The 24,571-nt window shown below is 40.7% G+C and overlaps 1 protein-coding gene across 12 annotated transcripts in view; it reads right to left on the bottom strand.

Moving 5' to 3' along the window:
• GAPVD1 (GTPase activating protein and VPS9 domains 1) overlaps positions 1–24,571 on the bottom strand; it is an 82,105-nt gene that overhangs the window by 25,073 nt on the left and 32,461 nt on the right. For 6 of the 12 annotated variants that reach the window (XM_047768397.1, XM_047768392.1, XM_047768400.1 and 3 more), the window contains 10 exons: positions 23,927–24,061; positions 23,596–23,785; positions 17,612–17,772; positions 13,790–13,919; positions 12,605–12,730; positions 9,595–9,768; positions 7,540–7,680; positions 5,851–5,985; positions 5,272–5,391; positions 67–144 (listed from right to left, as the gene is read on the bottom strand). In XM_047768397.1, coding sequence (XP_047624353.1) covers positions 67–144; positions 5,272–5,391; positions 5,851–5,985; positions 7,540–7,680; positions 9,595–9,768; positions 12,605–12,730; positions 13,790–13,919; positions 17,612–17,772; positions 23,596–23,785; positions 23,927–24,061 — 1,390 coding nt within the window. Of the gene's footprint in view, positions 1–66; positions 145–5,271; positions 5,392–5,850; positions 5,986–7,539; positions 7,681–9,594; positions 9,769–12,604; positions 12,731–13,751; positions 13,920–17,611; positions 17,773–23,595; positions 23,786–23,926; positions 24,062–24,571 lie in introns of those variants that run through there. The other 6 variants (XM_047768398.1, XM_047768399.1, XM_047768402.1 and 3 more) reach the window with 3 other exon arrangements.

Genomic DNA, 24,571 nt, shown 5'->3' with positions numbered 1-24,571 from the left:
GGTTTTGGTTTCATTCTTCTGTCTATGACAAAACAAGAGTCAAAAAGTCCATGTGGCTACTGTTACCTTCATGTGAAGAGAGTGGATCAAACATGGCCAACAGAGACTCTGACTGAGAAGGAGGAGAGGTCAGCTGGTGGGCACCTAAAAAACAGATGAGCCAGCTGTCAGACCAAGTCAGAACTCATGCCTCAGTGAGGGTTACAAGACAGTGAAAAAAGGCTCTATCTTCCCAGCCTTCCTTTTTTGACCAATTAGAACCTGAGGGGGGAGTTCCTGCTGTGGCACAGAGGAAACAAATCCAACCAGAATCTATGAAGATGAGGAGTCAATCCCTGGCCTCGCTCAGTGGCTCAGGGATCCGGCATCACCGTGAGCTGTGGTGTAGGTCACAGACATGGCTGGGATCCCGCACTGCTGTGGCTGTGGCCTAGGGTGGCAGCTGTAGCTCTGATTGGACCCCTAGCCTGGGAACCTCCATATGCCTCGGGTGCAGCCCTAAAAAGCAAAAACAAACAAAAAGAACTTGATGGGCATATCAGGAAAAACAGAATCTAATAAATAGATTCCGATTACTTCAAATTCACTTGATGCTTTTATCTACATACATGGATTTTAATTATATTTCAGTAGTCTAGCATCCACATGCACATTATTGCTCATGGCCAAACTGCATTATGGTTCATGCAAAGAGCAGAGCCAAGAGATGTAAATCATCACGATTTTCAGAATGTGACACACACACACACACACACACACACGAGTTCCCAAATGGTGTCCATGAGGATGCAGGCTTGATCCCTGGCCTCGCTCAATGGGTTAAGGATCTGGCATTGCTGTGACTGTGGCACAGGCCAGCAGCTGTAGCTCTGATTCAACCCCTAGCCTGGGAACTTCCATGTGCTGCAGGTGTGCGCCCCCCCCAAAAAGAATATCACAAGTTCCTTGAATCTCACCTTCCTTCCATCTACAAAATAGGGGCAATACTATCTACAGAAAGAGATAATTAAAAGTCGTAAAATTTGAAATTCTAATACTGCTCTCAGCAAAACCCAATTTATAGGAGAACTTATAACAAAAGTAATACTAGGTAATACCATAAAACGAACTTGAACTTCTAAAGTAAACTTACTTAAAGCTATAGGGTAAAAGATGACTCCTCTAAGCATATGTCTAAACAATCAAAATTATGATATTAGAGTAGATAAGTATGCAGAGACTAAAAGTACAAATATACAAAAGAAACTGTTATTCTAAACTTTTTGATTCTGAGCTCTTTTGTGATAATGAATTATTTTGCCATTTGATTTTTTTGTTCTATGTCTACCTTCCTTTTTTAAAATTATAAAACTACTATGTCATTATGAAAGATAGCTTAGAATATTAGTTCTCAAAATTTTGGTCTCAGAACACTTTTACATTCCTATAACTTTTTTTTTTTTTTTTTTGCTTTTTGGGGCCACTCCCGAGGCACATGGAAGTTCCCAGGCTAGAGGTCGAATTGTTGCAGCAGCTCCTGGCCTACACCACAGACACAGCCACAAGGGATCCAAGTTAAGAGTCTGGGACCTACATCACAGCTCACAGCAACAATGGATCCTTAACCCAGTGAGCAAGGCCAGGGATCGAACTCACATCTTCATGGATACTAGTTGGGTTCATTTCCACTGTGCCACAACGAGAACTCCTAAAACTTTTGATCCTATAAGCTTACTTACGTTGGTTTTATCTAATGGTATTTACCATATTAGAAATTAAAACTGTAAAGAATAAATAGAATTTTTAATTTTTAGTAAATTTTATATTAAAAGTTTATATATTAATTCATTGAAACTTACCCATTACATGGTAACCCAACACTTTTTAGTGAAAAATAACTAAATTTTCCAAAATAAAAAAGAAGAGTGACATTTTTACATTTTTGGTAATGCTTTTTAATGCAGGACTTAATAGCACATGGCTAGAGTTCCCTCATGGCTCCATGGGTTAAGGATTCAGCATTGTCACTTCTGTGGCTCGTTTTTCAGCTGTGTTGTGGGTTCCAGCCCTGGCCCAAGAGCTTCCACATGCCACAGGTGTGGAAAAAAAAAACAGAAAGAACACAGCTAGATTCTCATATCTCCTTCTGCTTTGAGTGTGTTGTACTATGGTGTTTTGGTTGAAGTATAGCTGGTCTCACACAGATATGTAGGTGGAAAAGAGACAATATTTTAACAGCCTTTTCAGGAAAATGTGGAATATTATTCTTTGATACTATACCAAATCTTGACAAGTAGTAGGTTTTTTAAAGGTGAGCCACAATTTGGAATCTGAAACCAAATCAATAAACTTTGCGTACACTGAAATTAATTGGTCTATCTTGCACTTCGAATGGATTTTTTTGTTTTTTTTGTTTTTGGCTGCACCTGTGGCATGTGGAATCAAACCGAATCACAGCAGTGACCCAAGACACTACAGTGACAACGCCGGATCTCTTACCCACTTGCACCACAAGGGAACTCCTAAATGGATCTGTTACTCAAGTATGATTTTGTAACATCATTGCAGTGATCATCTGGAAAATATCAGTTCAACAGATACGCAGATCTTGCAAATGTTGGCACATTTCATCATATATCAAAAAATGACATTCTTAAGACCACCGCCAACCTTGCCAGAAAAGTTTTTAAATAGCAGAAAGCTGTTCAGCTCATAGAGGTGGAAACAAGTTTTCCAAATCTCTAATTTTTATTTGAAGGCTTGAATTTTATCACTGGCAACAAACTCTACCCTGCCAATTGTTTTCCTTGAAATGTCAGGCTCATTTTGTTAATTTTCCAGAAATGTCTGTGAAATAACACAAGTATGAATAACTACAAGTCTGTCATTCTTTCAAGTAAAAATGAAAAACAAGTAAGCTCACAACTCAATCATCTAAGTGCTTTTCCTTGAGACACTTTATCACATTTCAGAATGCAGCAGATATGCACTTATGGGTCCTTCTTATTTCCTCAGAATACTAGACCAACGCATACTCAAGAGTTAAGATACAGAATTAAATAACTTTTATTGCCTCATAAAAGACATTCACAAGCAAAACACTTTTAACTGTGGCAGAGTACAGTGACTGCTGGCACGCTCTGGCGCCACTGCCTTGCTTTGTGCTAAGGCCTTAACAAATCTACCCACCTCTGCTTTTGCACTATTAGTGCAACATCAATAACCTTTTATTATTATAAAACTAGTTTTGACCTCTTAACCCCCCAGCCCTGAAAAGGTCTTAAAGGCCCTCAGGGGTACATGGAGACTACAGTTTGAAAACTGCTGGGTTTTTTTGGTTTTTTGCTTTTTAGGGCTGCACCCGAGGCATATGGAAGTTCCCGGGCTAGAGCTGAATTGAGCTATAGCTGCCAGCCTACAGCACGGCCACAACAACGCTGGATCCTTAACCCACTGAGCCAGGCCAGGGATCAAACCTGCATCCTCAAGAATACTAGTCAGGTTCATTACTGCTGAACCACAAAGGGAACTCCAAAAACTGCTGTTTTATTTATTTATTTATTTTTTGGTCTTTTTTGCTATTTCCCTGAGCCGCTTCCGCGGCATGTGGAGGTTCCCAGGCTAGGGGTCTAATCGGAGCTGTAGCCACCGGCCTACGCCAGAGCCACAGCAACTCGGGATCCGAGCCGTGTCTGCAACCTACACCACAGCTCACGGCAACGCGGGATCGTCAACCCACTGAGCAAGGGCAGGGACCGAACCAGCAACCTCATGGTTCCTAGTCGGATTCGTTAACCACTGCGCCACGACGGGAACTCCCCAAAAACTGCTTTTTAGAACAGTAGTTCTCAACTGGAGCTATTTTGTCCCCTAAGGGATCATATGGCAACATCTAGAAACTCCCATTGTGGCTCAGCAGGTTAAGAACTGACAAGAATCCATGAGGATATGGGTTCAATGCCTGGCCTCACTCAGTGGGTTAAAGATCCAGCATTGCTGCAGGCGTGGCTCAGATCATGTGTTGCTGTGGCTGTGGCATAGGCTGGCCGCTGCAGCTCCAATTCGACCCCTAGCCTGGGAACTTCCATGTACCACGGGTGTGGCCTTAAAAAGACCAAAAACAACAACAACAAAAGGCAACATCTGGAAACATTTTTGGTTTTCATAACCGCATGAGAGGGAGGGGATAGTATACTTTTGGTAGAGGCCAGAGATGCTGCTAAACATCCTCCACAGTACTGAGTATAAGGAAACTTGGTTTAGAATAAACAAATATATATATATATATACATATAAAAGTACTTCAAACCCAGCACCCCATATATAAAACCACTACTTACTAGTATTCTGGTGCTTCTTTACGGTGCTTTCTCTAAGAAAGGTGGTTTTTAGTGTTTTATTATCTTATATATAAAACTATTTAAAATAAATTTTCCAAGTGATATTATGTTCTAGGTATTTCTCTAAGTTATTTCTTATTCTTTAAAGTGTTTAAAAGATAGCTGATTATGAGTTCCCATTGTGGCTCAGCGGTTGACGAATCCGACTAGGAACCATGAGGTTGCGGGTTCGATCCCTGGCCTCGTTCCGTGGGTTAAGGATCCTGCATTGCAGTGAGCTGTGGTGTAGGTTGCAGACGCAGCTTGGATCCTGAGTTGTTGTGGCTCTAGCATAGGCAGGCAGCTATAAGCTCGGATTAGACCCCTAGCCTGGGAACCTCTATATGTTGCAGGTGCGGCCCCAGAAGAGGCAAAAAGACAAAAATAAAATAAAATAAAATAAAGATAGCTGTATAAATTCTAATAAGTGGTTACATCAAAACTCGCTTAAGAGTTCTCCTGGTGGCCTAGTGGGTTAAGGTTCCGTGGTTGTCACTGCAGTGGCTCAGGTCACGGCTATGGTGCAGGTTCAATCCCTGGCCTGCGAACCTCCACATGCAGAGCCCTTGGCCAAAAAAAAAAAAAATTCACTTAGCCATTCTATTTTTCAGTTCTTAGGTTGTTTCTAATTTTCCGCCAATATAAACATTACACAGAACATGTCTGTTCATATGTAATGAAATATGAAATAGTTCTCTGTACATGAATTATTTCCTTATGACTGATTTCTAAAGTGGACTTAAGAAACCAAATTTAGTATATGAACTTTATTTAAAGGCCTTATACACATATTGCCAAGTTATGCCCCAAGGTGCTATACCAATTCATATTATCACCAGTGATGTGTTAAGAGTGCCAGTTTCAGCCACAGATATGATCATTTCAAAAAGCCGTTCTCATTTGCCCTTCTTACCATGAGCTATTTCATCCATGTCTGGACTAGTGACAGAGTCTTTACCCCCAAAATCAGAGCTGCACTCAGACCTCAGGTCTTCAATTTTATTGGGAATATCCTCAGAGGTTGCACTTATACCTTAAAAAAAAAAAGGGTAAAAAATAAACAGCAAGAAGAACAAAATAACCACACAAAAAGTTTATGAAGTTTGGAAAAATGTATATATCTCAAACTTTGGGGTCCCAGTTCTTTACATGTGAGTTGTTTGGTATTACATCCTTTACTGTATTAGTGCTTAAATATATTTACCTTGATTTGTACAATATAATCACAATTATCATGTGATATCTAAATAAAGCCACAGAGGCTACCAAGAACAGATAGAGTTATAGAGGTAACACATGCAGATTGTTTATGAACTATTTTGACAGGCTCTATAAAGCCATGCATTAACTTCTCATAGATGTCAAGTCCCATGGAAATACCTGTTTCCTGGAATTACTCAGATCTTAAATAAAACATCTTTGCTATCAACTATAAATAGGGAGGTAGGAACACACCTTCAAATCCTTATTCCTTAAAACAAGACAGACATACCCGACACAACACTGAGGCCTGGTGTGCTGGGGCGGGAACTGACCTCCCTGACATCCGTATCATCAGATGTGCTACCCAGTCCGGAACAGCTCTCCAGTTCTTGCAGACGTTCCTCCTGCTTTAGATCTGGGGCCTCTAAACAGAAGATGTGAGGTAGCACATTAGGGATTCTATTAGCAAGTCACAGCTTCAGCTTTCATGACCCAGATGAAGAAGACTACCAGGGCATGAATGGGATCAGTGCAAAGTGACTTCTAAGTCTGGGCCGGTTAGCAAAGTCACTGAAATCGAGTGTTAAAGAAGTCGAGGTTGTGATTTTCATTCCAACATAGGCCAGTTCACTGCGGAGAGATGAAAACTCTGCTTCCAGACCACTAATCGAATATTCTATTGGTTAACAAACAAACTAACAAGAGAATACAGAATAGCTTAGCATTAAGTCAACCACTTTAAAAGAAAAAAAAGGAAAAAAAATAGAATGGATAAACACCGAGATCCTACTATATGGCACACGGAACTATATTCAATATCCTGAGATAAATCATAACGAAAAAGAATGTATATACGTATAACTGAATCAATTTGCTGTCCAATAGAAATTAACACAACAGTGTAAATCACCCACACTTCAATAAAAAATTTTTAAAGTACAAAAAATAAATAAATAGATAAAATAAAAAATAATTCCTGTGGATGCTCAATGGTAGTGAACTTATCCTACTGCCTCCTTACGTAAAGGTTAGCATGTCCGAATGTGTTGACATTATAAAACACACATCAGGATAACTTCATTGTTCTTGAGCCAAGCTGGTCAAATAGAATGTAATTCAGACATATATTTGCATTCGGGTGTTTGATATTTAGGTGAAAGATTTATATTCATAATCAGAAAAAAGAAAGGCAATGCATAAGAGAAAGTACAAAAGACCTTCTATACATTTATGATAATCCTGCACAAGATAATTCTCAGGATTCCAGAGTCTCAATTTCAATGCTTTTCAAAAGCACATTAGGTATCTCTGGGTCAACTTTTCCAAATCTAAACATGTTTACCAGGCATCCAACCCTCAGGGTTCAAGCTGTACTGCTTTCCTATCTTGTGATAAGTTAGTGGGAGATACTGAATTCAATGTTCCACAGCATGCTGATGACTTACTAACAATTGCTCCCAAAATAACTGAACAGAGTCAGAAAGCACCTGCCATTTAGCCTATGCCATCTAACACTGCATTTTTTTCTTGATGGACAGAAAATACCCTAAAGTAAATTGTCCCTTTGAAATTATTAGCAATGTGGAGTTCCCGTCGTGGCTCAGTGGTTGACGAATCCAACCAGGAACCATGAGGTTGCCGGTTCGATTCCTGGCCTAGCTCAGCAAGTTAAGGATCTGGCGTTGCCACGAGCTGCAGTGTAGGTTGCAGACTCGGCTCGGATCCCACGTTGCTGAGGCTGTGGCACAGGCCGGTGGCAACAGCTCCGATTAGACCCCTAGCCTGGGAACCTCCATGTGCCACGGGAGCGGCCCTAGAAATGGCAAAAAGACAAAAAAAAAATGAAATTATTAACAATGTGATCGCCTCATACTTGTCAAATGTATATCTGACAAAATGTACGTAACAAAGAAATTAGGATACCTTATATTTAAAACTTCTGTGCACATCAAAAAGCAAACAATGAGAGCATACTAACCTGAGTCACTTGGCAATACCTCTACACTCCAAGCTTCGCTTGTTGTCTCTGATATGGTAGAACCAGTGCAGGGGTCAAGAAGCACTGACCCTGAACCTGGCAGGCAGAGTAAACTGCCTAACATATTCTCCGCTGCTGCACCTGTATAACCAGTAGGGAGCAAAGGGTTAACAAAGATCCTGAGGGAAAGAGCAATGACAATGGAAAAAGGCCAAAGCTACGCTAACAAAATCTCTTTACCCACAAGAAAGAAGCCAAGGGAAGAGCAGTTTCAATCAATAATACCACGAAAAACACAAAGTTCCCACTTTGGCCATGATGACACAAACTCCTTTTCATCAGTTTCCTACTGTTCACCTTGGTCTCCATAGAGAAAACACAAACCATGAGGTCATTTCAACAAGCCTTCACCTTGGCTTTTCAGCAAATGTGACATGTCCTTAACATCTTTCTAATATTGACTGTCTCTCAGGGATTAAAAACACTCAAACACAGACATTTAACCACCAGAAAGTTATACTGGCCAAATGTTTTCTTCTGGCACTTTAGCCACATACTCAAAGCAATGAAACACACATTGCCTCTGTAGCACGCATTCAACTGCAAATACAGCTTGTTGGCCCAATACAGCTTACTGCCAGGAAAAATACTACTTTGGCATCTGGAACAAAATAATACAAAACCAACTGAGAAATCTATTTACACTACTTAAAAATACAAATAGAAAAGATGAAGCATTATTATACACCTGTTCTGAATACTCAAGTTCAGAATGCTCCACTACTTCTGATTAAATCTAATAAAAGAATGATTCTATTTCAGTTCAACCCTTTTGGCATAGGGTTACTGGTAAAAGTTATTTTTTAAAGATATGTCATGAATAATTACAAATAAAATAATGCCTGGAACCTCCCTAAACATAATGGGGGGAGCGGATAAAAAGGTGGGAGGAGATGAAACAAAACTGCCATGGGTATGAGTTCTCTGGTAGCACAGTGGGTTAAGGATCTGGCATTGTCACTGCAGCAGCTCAGGCTGCTGCTGTGGCTTGGGTTCAGTCCCTGGCCGGGGAACTTCCACATACCATGTGGGAAAAAAAACTGGCCAAGTGTGTATGTATAATTGCTGAAGCTGAGTGATGGGTATTCAGTGTTCGTTATGCTGTTCTCTCATGTAGTTGTTTGAAATGTTCCATGATTTAAAAAGAAAATAAAGGAGTTCCCATTGCGGCACAGTGGTAATGAACCCAACTAGTATGTATCCATGAGGACTCAGGTTCAATACCTGGCCTTGCTCAGTGGATTAAGGATCTGGCGTTGCCATGGGTTGTGGTGCAGGTCACAGATGCAGCTTGGATCCATCGTTGCTGTGGCTGTGGTGTAGGCCAGCGGCTGCAGCTCTGATTCAACCCCTAGTCTGGAAACTTTCATATGCTGCAGGTGCAGCCCTAAAAAGACCACCCCCCAAAAAAGAGAAAAGGAAAGAAAAGATGGTGATTACAAAATTATATGAATTTGTCAGAGCAGAAAGAACGGTATCCTAAAAAGGGTAAATTTTAATGTGCGTAGACTGTATCTCAATAAATTTGATATTAAAAAAAAAAGAACAACAACAACAAAAAACTGGTCCTTCTTTCTAGCTGAATTAAATCTTCCAGAAGTAAATTCAGTTTTTAAAGAACCTCAGTTATCATATTATTCTGAAAATTTTTATGGCCATAATCTATAAGAATTCTCATCCTAAGGTAAGTTGTTTAGTCTCAAAAATATAAGCTAATCATAGGCTAAGTCAAGACTAGATAAGAAGTTAATTCAAAAGACTGGTTTTTATTTTTTGCAGGGGACAGGCACTTAAATGTAGACAGGGAAAACACTACCTATATTTAAGAAAAGAAAAAAAGAAATACACAAATGCCTTGTCACAATCATCTCAGCTTCCCAGTTACTGCTAACACATACACCATGTTTCTCAGAGCACCGAAGTTCCCTCCCATGAAGGGTAGGTGGGTAGGAAAAGCTAAACAGCAATCTTCCAGAGACGTTAAATAGCAGTTACCTGCAATTTCTTGTAAGCGATCTTCATCGACGTTAGGGTCAAAATCACTTCCCAAGACATCTGTACTCCAGGTTTCACTCACTGTCTCTGATATATCCCTATCATCTGTCAGACCCATCATGTCACGAATTTCAAACTTCCTTAGCTTATCATCAAGATTATCCTGTGTTGTAGCTATCAAAAACAAAATTTCATTTTTTAATCAACTTTTAAAGAACCCATGTCTTTGAACTTCAAGTTTCATATTTGACCATTAACATTCAGCACACAGTATGTTCAGTGTTTTACTAAACTATTCCCTCAAGGATGACCTCTTTCTTTGAACTGAGCCCAGCATACGTCCTCCCCCCTTCTGGTAAATTAACTGGGGCCACTGATGTCATCAATGGTCTCCCTGTCCTCTACATTGTGACTTTGGTCAAGAATTGGGATACAGTCTTCTGTCTTTGAATTTGCATAGGCCTGGTTACTTGCTTTGTCCAAAAGAGTAAGGAGGTAGTGTGCCAGTTGCAAGGTTAGGCCTCAAGAGGCCTTAGGAATGTCCGCTCTCTCATCCCTGCTTCTCCCAGGAGAACAAGCTACCTCAGCCTGCTGAAGGATAAGGAATCACATGGAACAAAGCAAAGGTCATCCTAGACCAGTTCCCCATTAACCAAGAGACCCCCAGCTAAGATCAGCAGAGCTCCCTGCTCGACTGCTGGTGACCATAAACACATACACGGGTGAGCCCAGTTCACCGGACTGATGCTCAGACTTGAGCGCAAATAATAAATGCTTACTGTTTTAAGTCACTAAGTTTTGGGGTGGTTTGTTATGTAGCATTATTGTGGCAATAATTAACAGATAAACCCATGGCAAATAAAAATTTTTCCACTTGACTTGGATACATCCTCTCAATTGAAGCAGTCTGCAATTTGCTTCACTCACTTCTTAATCTACTATTTCACGAAGTGTAGACTGCCAATCACCCATGTCAGAATCACCTACAGGGCTTGTTAAAGAGGTAATACTCTTCCAACTTTTTTTTTTTTCCCCTTTTAATTTTTTTTTTTTTTGTCTTTTTGCTATTTCTTTGGGCCGCTTCTGCGGCATATGGAGGTTCCCAGGTTAGGGGTCAAATTGGACCTGTAGCCGCCAGCCTACGCCAGAGCCACAGCAACTCGGGACCCAAGCCACGTCTGCAACCCACACCACAGCTCACAGCAACGCCGGATCGTTAACCCACTGAGCAAGGGCAGGGACCGAACCCGCAACCTCATGGTTCCTAGTCGGATTTGTTAACCACTGCGCCACGACGGGAACTCCTAATTTTTTTTTTTTTTTTTTTTAAGGGCTGCACTTGGGGCATATGGAAGTTCCCAGGCCAGGGGTTCAATCAGACCTGTATCTGCCAGCAGTAGTCACAGCCACAGCCATTCAGGATCTGAGCTGCATCTGCAACCTACACCACAACTCCTGGCAACGCTGGGTCCCTGACCCACTGAGCAAGCCCAGGGATCAAACTCGCATCTATGGATACTAGTCAGATTTGTTTCCGCTGCGCCACAGTGAGTACTTCCTCAACTTCTATCTTAAGCTAATATTATTTTAGGTTTCTGCTATTTGCAGAAATTTTTTTTTTTGCTGGTTTTTTTTTTTAGGGCCTCATCCATGGCATATAAGTTCCCAGGCTAGGGGTCCAATCAGAGCTACAGCTGCCGGCCTACATCAGAGCTACAGCAACGCCAGATCTGAGCTGGGTCTGCAACCTACACCACAGCTCATAGCAATGCTGGATCCTTAACCTGCTGAGTAAGGCCAGGGATCAAACCTGCGACCTCATGGTTCCTAGTCGGACTCGTTTCCGCTGGGCCATGATGGGAACTCCCTATTTGCAGAAATTTTAATCCTAAATATAACAGTGACAAACTGGTCCAGTGAAACACAGCAGCAGTTTTATTCAACACACGTATAACCCAACTGGCAATATACTCTTTTCCTTTCTAAAAATACACTTACCCAGGATTTCTAGAAACGAGACATGGGAACTGCCTTTTGCCCCCAACTCCCTGGTGATTTTTTTTTTTTTTGGTCTTTTTGCCTTTTCTAAGGCGGCTCCTACAGCACATGGAGGTTCCCAGGCTAGGGGTCTAATCAGAGATGTAGCCGCTGGCCTATGCCAGCGCCACAGAAACTTGGGATCCGAGCCTCATCTGCAACCTACACCACAGCTCGAACCTACACCACAGGGATCGAACCCACAACCTCATGGTTCCTAGTCGGATTCGTTAACCACTGAGCCATGACAGGAACTTCTCCCTGCTTTTTATGCCCATTAAAGTCATTGCCTCAAATTCTGCTGAGTGCATCTGCCCTCAACACTCCTGTGAAAGCCACCAGTGATCTTTCAATGGACAAATATAAAGGACTTTTTCCAATTAATCTCCCTAAAGCACAACAAGGATCCATCTACTTTTCATCCTTACCTTACACTGTTACTCTACTTGACAGTTCCCAAGTATTATGGTTTTCTGACTTGCTTATATTATGTGTTTACCTAGAATATCTCTAGTTTCAGCCAACACAATGCCAGCCAGGCTTTAAGCATAGTATTTTTTCCAAGTAAGCTTTTCCTTATACCCTCAACCACATGCATTACTCACTCAGAACTGCCTGGGCACTTTTATGATACTTTTAATAATTTGTGTACCATTCTCTTCCCATTCTAAGTTCCTTGAGCCCTGAGTATTTATCCTAGTATCTCCTTAAGATTTTAATATTACAGAATTGAAATACCAAATATTACAGAATTCAAGTAATTCATTTTAACTATTCTACATGACTTAAGCCTAAATAATTCATTTAGCAACCAAAGACCGTTGTAAGAGCTGAAGGAACTATGAATAAATGCAACTTTAATGGTCATTATATCATCAACCGAACACAGTCAACGTACATGGAAACAGATTTTTAATTGTGCAACCAGGTAAATTCTTTGCTCCTCGAGCAACTGCATTCAACCTCACTTTACCTTGCTCATGCTCTAACAGCTGTAGAGCTTCCACTCCATTACTCCCAGAAGGTCCCGCTCCAAGTTCGGACACAGATTCCCCTTCCAGGTCTAGTGAGGATACTGAGTTGGAACGATTTGAAGGACCTAGAGAAACATCGATACTGTGAGTGACCTTTTTAAAACAGTCAAGATCTACCATAAAATTTTTTGTACCTTGGTAAGAAACTAAAAACATTCATTAAAGTGCTTTTAATGCTGCATTTACACCCTGAAAATAAACATGCCTTTTAAGCCAGCAATTGTGCTTTAGAAATTTATCCTAAGGAACTAATCACAAAGTCAACTGAGGTTGCTTGTTACAGGGCTTCTTATAATGTCTGAAAAGTAGAAGCAATCCATATGTTGAAATAATTTTGATATTTGCCCATTTGAAATGAAAACAGCTCTTAAAAACCATGTCATTTAAGAATACTAAATTACAAAGGGAAAGGTTACCGTTATATTGTTAAACAAAAAAAGGTTACGAAACAGCATAAATTTAGTTTTGCTCTAAAGAAAGCAAAATGTTAACTGTTATTAACAGAACAGCAAAGTTAGAGATGATTCCATTTTTTTCCCTCATTTTCTTATGTTTTCAAAAGTTAAGTCAAAAGGAAAACCTATTACAGTTAATGTTTATTTTTAAATGTTAGTAAACTTGAAATCTTTTCTTTAAAATTTTGTCCCAGCACATGGAGTGACATATTCTCATTTTACAATCTTGCCTTTTAATTTTCTTTCTTATTCCTTTCCTTTTTTCCATTGTATCTTTCCGCCTTATTAAAACAATATAAGTATACACAACAGCCTGGAATACTAGTGAGCCCATTTTTTCCCATTTAGACATGCATCATATCCCTCTAAAGGAGCGCTATAAGCTTTGGTACATATAAATGCTAGTGAAACAGAACGTGGTATTATTCAAGACGCAAAGAAGACTTAGATCTTCTCCATTTTACACGACCAAAGGTCTCTTGCAATCTTAATTTTATTCAAGAAACAATCTTTACAGCCAACTGTTTTAAGATCACTGCAGGAAAACTTCATTACTCTCCTCAGTGAGAGGCACAGATGGTGTAATTATAATTTATAAGGCTCCTTTAAAGAACACAAAACAAAGTATTACTTGAATCACACAACTCCTTGAATGAAGTAACCCTTCACCTTCAGATATTCCTTCCAGATTATCACTGCAGAGGGAAAAGCGCAAGGTTTTATCAGGTTTACCGTGGAGTTTGTTTTCATCAACAGGGACATCTCCTTGCCCTCCATCCGAAAGCTGCATATTTAGGACCTGAAAATTAAAAACGCCCTTAGTTTATCACAACTGAGAAATTACTGATAAGAAAACAAACCACAGCTAATGCATATTTAAGTTCTTCTTAATATTACATTATCACTTTAAACTAAAACCCTATTTACAGTGTTCAAGTTAAGCACCCCTGGGATAAAAGTGTAACAGTTAGTGGAGTTCCCATTGTGCCTCAGTGGGTTAAGAACCTGACTAGTACCCATGAGGATGTGGGGTTTGATCCCTGGCCTCGATCAGTGGGTTAAAGGATCTGACGTTGCCGTGAGCTAAGCTGTAGGTCGCAGGTGCAGCTTGGACCCTGCGTTGCTACGGCTGCAGCTCCGATTCAACCCCTAGGCCAGGAACTTCCATACGTAGGTGCAGCCCTAAAAAGAAAAAAAGAGCATCAGGAGTTCCTGATGTGGTGCACGAGGTTAAGGATCCGGTGTTGTCTCTGTGGTGGTGCAGGTTCTATCCCTGGCCCAGCACAGTGGGTTAAGCATATGGCATTGCCACAGCTATGGCACAGGTCACAGCTCGGATTCTATCCCTGGCCTGAAACTTCCATATGACGTGGGTGCAGCCAAAAACAAAAGAAACCAAAACATGTATCCACAGAGGAACTGAACCTATGACTTCCCATCACACTACAAGTGTCAGAGGCTGAACAGGCAATGCGATATAGATGAGTAGTGACTGGGATTGTAGGAATCGGAGGCTAGGAGTCAGCAGTCTGGTCCTCCTAGTTCTGCCACAGGCCAACCACATGAACCTGGATAAGTTTTTTAAGCTCCCTAAGCCTCATCTTCTTCATCTATAAAATGGTAACAATAACAGTATGTGCCACGGAGTTGTTAAGGATTAAATTTAAAATGTACTTAGGAGTTCCCATCGTGGCGCAGTGGTTAACGAATCCAACTAGGAATCATGAGGTTGCGGGTTCAGTCCCTGCCCTTGCTCAGTGGGTTAACGATCCGGCGTTGCCGTGAGCTGTGGTGTAGGTTGCAGACGCGGCTCGGATCCTGCGTTGCTGTGGCTCTGGCGTAGGCCGGTGGCTACAGCTCCAACTCGACCCCTAGCCTGGGAACCTCCATATGCCGCGGAAGTGGCCCAAAGAAATAGCAAAAAGACAAAAAAAATAAATAAATAAATAAAATAAAATGTACTTAAAGCATTTGGCATAGTAAAATGACATATTAATTTTGTGCGCATTTTTTTCAAAAGTTAATAAACTAATTCAACAGGAAGAAAACACATAAACAAATTATTTTGTAGGCACCTGAATTAGTCTAGTTTGAACTGCCACTCTATCACCATATACATGGCTGTTAGATGATTTCCAAATAACATAATTACTTCTCACTCCCCACAAGCTTCATAACTCAGTTTTGTGTGTGTATTTACAGCTTAATGAAGAATTGAGTGTTTTGCTGGAAGTCACATAGAATGTTTGAAGCACACCTGGAACTTGAACTCACAGCTACTGGGTTCCTAGCCTGTTGCTGGAATATGAATAATAGTATCCTCACTTAAAAAGAAAAAACATACAAAACCCCCCAAAAAAACTTAAAACAACCTGTAGGCACTGTTTTGACCCTGCATTTAAAGATAATCAATTAAAGGTTTTCCTAATAGCTCTATATATACTTACTCATGTGATGCTTTTTTTTTGTCTTTTTGCCTTTTCTAGGGCCGCTCCTGCAGCATATGGAAGTTCCCAGGCTAGGGGTTTAATCGGAGCTGTAGCCACCGGCCTATGCCAGAGCCACAGCAACTCGGGATCCGAGCCGAGTCTGCGACCTACTCCACAGCTCACAGCAACGTGGGATCCTTAATCCACTGAGCAAGGCCAGGGATCGAACCCACAACCTCATGGTTCCTAGTCGGATTCATTAACCACTGCGCCACCACGGGAACTCCTGTGATGCTTTTAAATGGTCATTTAAAAATATAATTTGGGAGAGTTCCCATTGTGACTCAGCAGTTAATGAACCCGACTAACATCCATGAGGATGAAGGTTCGATCCCTAGCCTGTTCAGTGGGTTAAGGATCCAGCATGCCATGAGCTGTGGTATAGACTGAAGACACAGCTCGGATCCCGAGTTGCTGTGGCTGTGGTGTAGGCCGGCAGCTATAGTTCCAATTGGACCCCTAGCCTGGGAACCCCTAGCAGGTGAGGCCCTAAAACGACCAAATAAATAAATAAATAAATAAAAATAAATTAAAAAATAAAGTAGAATTTTGGGGGAATTCCCTTGTGGCCTAGTGGTTAGGACTCAGGGCATTCACCACTGCAGCCCAAGTTTGATGGTCTGGGAACTTAAGATCCCACATCAAGCCACTGTGTGCTGTCAGAAAAAAAAAACAGGATTTGTTTTTTCCTATATGCTTAAAATTAAATGCAGACATAAGAATTCTACATTTTGTATTTTTAAGATTACCTGAACCTTTAAACTTACCATAGTGAGCAAAGTACAATACAAAGAATCTTCAGGAAAAACCCGTTAAAGGCCTCAAGAGTTGTATAAATTAACATAAAACACAAGGATTACACCACAGTGAAGATATTTCCCTGAAAGGAAGGCAGGCTGGCGTCCTCAAGGCTGCCACTGGGCTGGGGGCTGGCGGGGATAAGACGGTAGAAGGCAAACTGCCACAGAGCAATCGGACTGAAATTCAGTAGTTTTTCCCCTCATTAAGCATTCCCCTAATTGTAACTTTTTTATTACATTCCAGAGTTCCTAAAAAGTTGTTTCTGACAGATTTTGCCAGCTTATTCATTTTGAGCATGTATGTGGAAAGACAGAGTTTCTGGAGTTTGATGGTCCTATTTCCTACGAGTCAGGGCCACTTTATCAACCACTGTCATCACTTTATCAACCACTACAACTGGTCCCTTCTTCCCAGGCCAGGAATAGGTTTTCTTGAATAGTAAGCAGTCACTGTTGAAAATAATGCTTCTTTCTCAAGAACTCACAATCTATGAAAAGAGGCTCCTACCTTCAGAAAGTCAAAATTTCTTTCCTTTTGCCTCTGTCCCAAGCTCTTCTGTTTTACAAATACCTTAAAACTGATTCCCATATCCCCAACCCCATTTCTTCAAAATATTTCACTTAGTTTTGTTTTTAAATCTCTTCCATTTCTTCCTAACCAAAGAATATAAATAATTTCTAAATAACGTTTGACTTTTTAAAGTAGGGATGCCACTAGTATATCATTAAAAAGAAAAGAAAAACAGGGAGCTGCCTGGTGGTTCACCAGGTTAAGGATCCAGTGGTGTCACTGCTGTGGCACAGGTTCAACCCCTGGCCTGGAAACTTATGCATGCCACAGGTGTAGGCAAAAAATTAATTAATTTAATGAAGTTTTCTTTAAAAAAAGAAACAAAACATCTTCCTACAGGTCGCCATAAAAGTCTCTTCAGTTTCCATACCACAGTTTCCTGGCTTCCTCACTCTTCTACCACCATTAGTAAAACTCCTTTTGGTGTGGATCTGGTTACCAACTACAGTATCACAGGTGTATTCATGCAAAAGACCTCCAGAACTGTTTACAGGGAGTTTGGCATCGGAGGCGGTATCATAGGTAGACCCACTGAAGATGATGAAAAATACCTATTAAATGCATATCAATTTACAGAAACAAATGACCTTTATTTAGAAGAATCTAAATTTCTTAACAATCACAGTCATACCTCATTTTCTGACATCATCCCTGGAGTAAGCTGAGGACCTGTTCCTAAGGAAATGACCAACACCTCTTCTGGCTGTACCTCCTGGATGGTTTCTTGAGCTGATCCCTCATGGTCCATATGTAAGTCCATTAGCACATTGGTGCGGCTTCTGCTCCGAGTTGCTAATTTAAAAATTTCAAGTAAGATAATTTAGAGAAAAACACAAAATTAAGAAAATGGCACATTACTACCAAAGCATGTTTTCCATTAACACAGAACATCTACACATGAGCAAAAAAAAAAAGTGGTAATAATATGAATAAGACAAAAATAAGGAGTTTCCGTCATGGCACAGCAGAAACAAATCCCACTAGAAACCATCAGGTTGCAGGTTCGATCCCTGGCCTCACTCACTGGGTTAAGAATCCGGCGTTGCCATGAGCTGTGGTGTAGGTCGCAGATACGGCTTGGATCTGGCGTTGCTGTGGCTCTGGCGTAGGCTGGCAGCTGTAGCTACGATTGGACCCCTAGACTGGGAACCTCCACATGCCACAGGTGTGGCCCTAAAAAGACAAAAAAAAAAAACCAAAAAACCAAAACCTTATCTTCCCAACTACTCTACTAATGACTAATACAGATCCTCCTTCCAAACCAATCAAGAGAAACAAAGATCTGTGTTCACCTGACAGGGAGTGACAAACTGTTTACACCTGCAGAACAGCAAACACATCCCAATCAGTTTAAGACTTGGGACAGACAAGAAAAGCATTACTTTATTTCTCATCTTTTCAAGACACCTTCAACTATTTCTCCTACAAAATGATTTAATTGCCACAGGTCTCCCATACTAACAACTAAACTCACAAGCATTAGAAAATTTCATATAGAGATTGAGTTATTTTTGCCAAACAGCAGAAATTTGCACAACATTGTAAGTCAACTATAATTTTTAAAAAAAGACAGGAGTTCCCGTCATGGCTGAGAGGTAACCAATCCGACTAGTATTCATGAGGATGAGGGTTCGAGCCCTGGTCAGGCACGTGTTGCCATGAGTTGTGGTATAGGTCACAGACGTGGCTCAGATCCCACGCTGCTGTGGCTGTGGTGTAGGCTGGCAGCTGTAGCTCCAAACTGACCCCTAGCCTGGGAACTTCCATATGCTGTGGGTGCAGCCCTAAAAAGACAAAAAAAGAAAAAAGGAAATCAAAAATTAAAAAGAAAATTTCATATAGAAATCTGATAGCCATATAAAGTTATATTCGTTAATTAGGCAACTGTTGATAAAACCAGAATCAGTTTTTGAAAACACACTTTTTCCTAAAATGTATTAACCTCTTTAAATGCGGAAGAGCGTTCTTTACATTTGAATATGTTTGCTTTCTGCGTAATGGAAATATTCTAAACAAATGAAGGATCAATTATTTTAGGGTGTTTTCTCCCTAACTATGAGTAATACACTTTTCCTAAAGTAACCCCTCCTATAAATCTTAAAAGAACTTTCAGAAACTGGAAGATTTAGGGAGTTCCCATAGTGGTGCAGTGGCAATGAGTAGTATCCATGAGGACTCAGGTTCAGTCACTGGCCTTGCTCAGGGGGTCGGGGATCCAGCGCTGCAGTGAGTAGTGGTGCAGTTAACAGGCAGCTTGAATCCTGAGTGGCTGTGGCTGTGGCTGTGGCGTAGGCTGGCAACTTTAGCTCTGATTCAACCCCTAGCCTGGGAACTTCCATATGCCACAGGTTCAGCCGGAAAAAGAAAAAAGAAAAAAAGAAAGAGACTGCAAGATTTAGATAGTTTGTGATGATTTCTCTGTGAGTTTTAGTGTTCTAAGTTTCAGTTTTCTTTCAGAGGATAATAAAATATGATACAATCAGAAAACTAAATAGATACTCCTTCAGTGAAAATAATCAAAAGCACAGACATAAAGCAAAAACATTCAATTAACAACAAAAGTCTTCCAGCTTCTGTTTGAGTAAAAGCTGGTCCGCTTGAAGACAGAAATATAAACAATCACCTTCTCTCCACAATGCTGTAGATCTGGTCATCAATCACTCTTACTTGAAAACTCCAAGCACATATCAACTTCCGAAAGTCTAAAAACAGGTTCCCTCATACCTGTATTTGCTAACCTTCACTGTCTTCACTATGGGCCCCCCACCCCCCTAGCGCCTCTCTCTCCTTTTATTCCCCACACCCACAGCATGTAGAAGCTCCCGGGCCAGGGATCGAATTCAAGCCACAGCTGCAGCAACACTGGATCCTTAACCCACTGTGCAGGGCTGGGCACAGAACCTGCTCCTCGGCAGCAACCCGAGCCGCTGCAGAGACAACATCAAATCCTTAACCTGCTGCACCACAGCAGGAACTCCTGTCTTCTCTTAGCTGTAAACTTAAATTCAACTTTATGAACAATTACATGAATCTTAAGTAACATACTTTATAATTTACAAAAATGCAAATGATCAAAATTCATGTAGCATTTTACATAAAGCAAAAAGCAACATGCACATGGAGCACAATTTCATAAACTATTTCTCAAATAAAAGTTATATAAGAAGAGGAGGAACAGCCTATTACCCACCAAAAGGGGTTACTAGAGTAATATGAGCAGTAAGATTGGTGGCTGAGGAATCCCAGGCAGTGATGGCTGCTAACTGTTGTCCTGGGTTGCGAAAGCATTAAACAGAAAGAAAACCCTCTGAATAATGGGCACATTTTTGGAAATATGAAGTACATTCAATGGCCAGATAACATAACTACACAAAATAATACTGGGCAAACATTTGAAATTTACTTTCCATTATACTCATATTTAATGACTCTTCTGGATGACAAGAAATAAAAGAACTAATGTACATGTATGAATCATGGAGAAAAAAAAAACCTCTGGCTTACCAAAATCATTTATTTATTACTGATAAAAGTGCAAATAGGAGTTCCCTTGTGGTGCAGTGGGTTAAGGACCCAGCACTGTCACTGCAGCACCTCAGGCAAATGCTGTGGCACAGGTTCTATCCCTGGCCCAGAACCTTACATATGTCACAAGTGTGGGTTCCCCCCAAAAAAGTGCAAATAGCCTATAATATTAAAAACTGAGGAGATCCCGTAGTGGCTCAGTGGTTAACAAATCCGACTAGGAACCACGAGGTTGCAGGTTTGATCCCTGGCCTTGCTCAGTGGGTTAAGGATCTGGCATTGCCATGGCTGTGGCATAGGCCAGTGGCTACAGCTCCGATTTGACCCCTAGCCTGGGAACCTCCACATGGCGCGGGAGCAGCCCTAGAAAAGACAAAAAAAAAAACTGATAAAAAGAAAATTAAAAATTAAAAACCCTTTCATCTTTTTTTATATTTTTAGTACTGAAGTCTGATAATTTGCAATTATGAAAGCCAAAGACTTGAAGAACATAATGCCACATTCCTGAGGATGATATTATTCCATGTTATATTAAATATAAGGTATGTTAATTTTTTTTTTTTTTTTTGCTCTTTAGGGCCTCACCCTCAGCATACGGCATTTCCCAGGCTAGGGGTCCAATCAGAGCTATAGCTGCCAGCCTAAACCACAGCCACAGCAACATGGGATCTGAGCCGCATCTGCAACCTATACCACAGCTCACGGCAACGCCGGATCCGTAACCCACTGAGCAAGGCCAGGGATCGAACCCACAACCTCATGGGTCCTAGTTGGATTCGTTTCCACTATGCCATGACGGGAACTCCAGTAAGGTATATTAATGTTAAGAAACTGACAGTTACTTTCTTTTTCTTCTGGCCATGTCTGCAGCATGTGGAATATCCTGGCCCAAGGACTGAACCCATGCCACAGCAGCAACCCAGGCTGCTGCAGTGACAACACTGGATACTTAACCCACTGCACCACAGGGGAACTCCTGACAATTCTTAACAAATCAACTCATGGGAGTTTAAAAATGAAATCTCATTCTTCAAAATGTACAAAATATTATTAACTATCTATGTTTACTAAACATTGCTGAGCTCCTCATTGTCATTAAAAAGCTGGCACTAGGAGTTCCTATCATGGCTGACTGGAAACGAATCTGACTAGTATCCATGAAGACATAGGTTCGATCCCTGGCCTCGCTCAGTGGGTTAAAGGTCCAGTGTTGCTATGAGCTGTGGTGTAGGTTGCAGACAAGGCTCGGATCCCGCGTTGCTGTGGCTCTGGCGTAGGCCAGTAGCTGCAGCTCTGATTGGACCCCTAGCCTGGGAACCTCTATATGCCGCAGGTGCAGCCTGAAAAAGAAGGGGGAAAAAAAGCTGACACTAAAATACCCTTGTCCTAAACATTCTTTCTGGGTCTTGTTTACTTTGTCTAACGTCCATTCATCCTCCAAAGGAAAGCACAGCCTTCATCTGTTCCAGGATCCTCTCTTGACAGCAGCACCACACCACTAAGTCAGGTGTCCCCATAACCCTCTGTGCTTTCCTCCATCAGACTCTCCATACACTGAAGAGTCCTGGTCTCTTGTGCTCCCCAACAAGACTGAGCAACTAACGTGAGTGTAAGGGTTTGACGTAAGGGCCTCCGTATCACTAGTGTGGAACACTGCGCCTTACCTAGAGAATAGGGATTATACCTACTCCTTCTGCTTGGAGTTTTTGCATGAATTAAATATAAAAGAACATTTAGAAAGTGCTTATCCTGAGTGTGGTACATAGCATATGCTCAATTAATTTGTGAATATATATAGATAATAAATACTAAGGAAACAAAGTTTACTAAACATAATTCTTAATAAACTTGACAAAAATAAAATGAAAGTTTTATTTTATAAGATAACAGGAATCTTAATTCAATCAACACAAGACTATTAATAATGGGAAAATAATAACTATATATTTTCAACTTTATTGATAGAAACTTCTACAATAATATCATTATATTATTTAGAAATTTGGGGAGTTCCCACCGTGGCTCAGTGGTTAAAGAATCCGACTAGGAACCATGAGGTTGCAGATTCGATCCTTGGCCTTGCTCAGTGGGTTAAGGATCCGGTGTTGCCATGAGCTGTGGTGTAGGTCGCAGACACGGCTCAGATCTGGCATTGCTGTGGCTGTGGCGTAGGCCGGAGACTACAGCTCCAATTAGACCCCTAGCCTGGGAACCTCCATATGCTGCAGGAGCTGCCCTAAAAAAGCAAAAAAAAAACTACAACAAAAAGAAGAAAGTTGGAGAAAGTCAAATGATGACATGCCAAATCACATTTCCAAAAATGTCCAAGACATTAAAATATAAAGTTTACTGGAGTTCCTGTCATGGCTCAGCAGTTAACAAACCTGACTAGGATCCATGAGGATACAGGTTTGATCCCTGGCCTTGCTCAGTGGGTTAAGGATCTGGCATTGCCATGACCTGAGGTGTAGGTCACAGACATGGCTCAGATCTTGCCTTGCTATGGCTGTGGTATAGGCTGGTAGCTGCAGCTCTGATTCGACCCCTAGTCTGGGAACCTCCATGTGCCAAGGGTGCAGCCCTAAAAAGCAAAAAAAAATATATATATATATATGTGTGTGTGTGTGTAAAGTATACTGTGAGTGGCCTGATTCCTATTAATTATGAAAAGTATGACTAGATAAAGCTAAAGCCTACTGATGAACTGTAACTAATCTGGGGCGATTTTTTTTTCTTTGGCCATACCCACAGCACATGGAAGATCCCCGGCCAGGGATCAAATCTGGTACAGCTCACAGCTGCAGCAACACTGGATCCTTAACCCGCTGTGCTGGGGCAGGGGATTAAACTTGCATCTCAGCAGCGACTCAAGCTGCTGCAGAGACAAGGCCAGATCCTTAAACCACTATGCTATAGTGGGAACTCCATTTGGGAGGGCAATTTTTTAAAATAAAATTACTATCAGTAAAAATGAAGAGAAAGGCTTCTACAAATTACTTAAAACTATACTGCAAAACACTAAGCAATAACAAAGACTAATTGAAAACATTAAATTTAATGGAAAGCCTCAGTATGAGAAATCCTCTTTACCTATAGGCAATCGATTCTTTTTATTTGCTGGAGTGGTTGCTGGAGACAACTGCGGAGTATTATAGGGAGTCATTTCCAAACTGCTGCTTTTTCCTGGCTTTGGCTGGGGTAGGTTTGCCAATAAATTGTCAAGAGCCATTCTGTCTTCCCTCAGTTGATCTCCAGACATCACACTCTTCATAAAATTCACCTGGCAGAAGTAAAGGACATTAGCTTGTGAAATCAATTTTTCAAACACAATATATATTTCTTACACAATGTACTCATCTATGACTGCCCAGTTTAGATAAATGACTTTTGAGAAAATTCTATTAAAGAATAAAGCCATTACCAGAGTAATAAGCTGACTGTAGGTTATATAAACCACAGTTCTGCTCAACCCTTCCAGAAGATTAACAGAGGACATTGGCGGCGTCTCCACTGCACGGCCTCCAATCACAACATCAAGGAAAGCAGCAACACAGCTCTGTTCAAACATGAGAAAAAAAAAAAAATCACAATAAAATACTTCCCCTTTAAAATAAGGGAAGAAAATTCCAGATTCAGGTGGACAAGCATGCAAAAAATTTTTCTTGAAAATTATATTAAACCTAATATTTAAAAAAATTAAACAGTTAATGAATTGATAGGCTCCTCAAAATATTCTGGTACCTGAAACAAACATGGGGCAGAACAGTGCACACAATCCTACCATTTGTAATTAGGAAAATATATTAGGAATTTGCTTGTATACATCAAGACCTCTTGAAGGACACACAAAAGACTGGTAACAGCAAGAACCTTTGAGAGTGGAAATGAAGATTAGAGATCAGAGGTGGAAAAGAAATTTCTCTATAAAATCTTTGAATTTTAATCTAGGTTGAATGTATAGCCTACTCAAAATATGACAAATTTTTATTCAGTTAAGCCAACTGAACAATGCCATGTTAACTTATGAAAGATACTTAATGGAGTTCCCATTGGGGCTCAGCAGGTT

The sequence above is a fragment of the Phacochoerus africanus genome, chromosome 2 (assembly GCF_016906955.1).
Source record: "Phacochoerus africanus isolate WHEZ1 chromosome 2, ROS_Pafr_v1, whole genome shotgun sequence".
In the NCBI taxonomy this organism is placed as follows: domain Eukaryota; kingdom Metazoa; phylum Chordata; class Mammalia; order Artiodactyla; family Suidae; genus Phacochoerus; species Phacochoerus africanus.
Note: the sequence above shows the minus strand (reverse complement) of the source record. Positions and strands in the feature narration are given on the sequence as shown.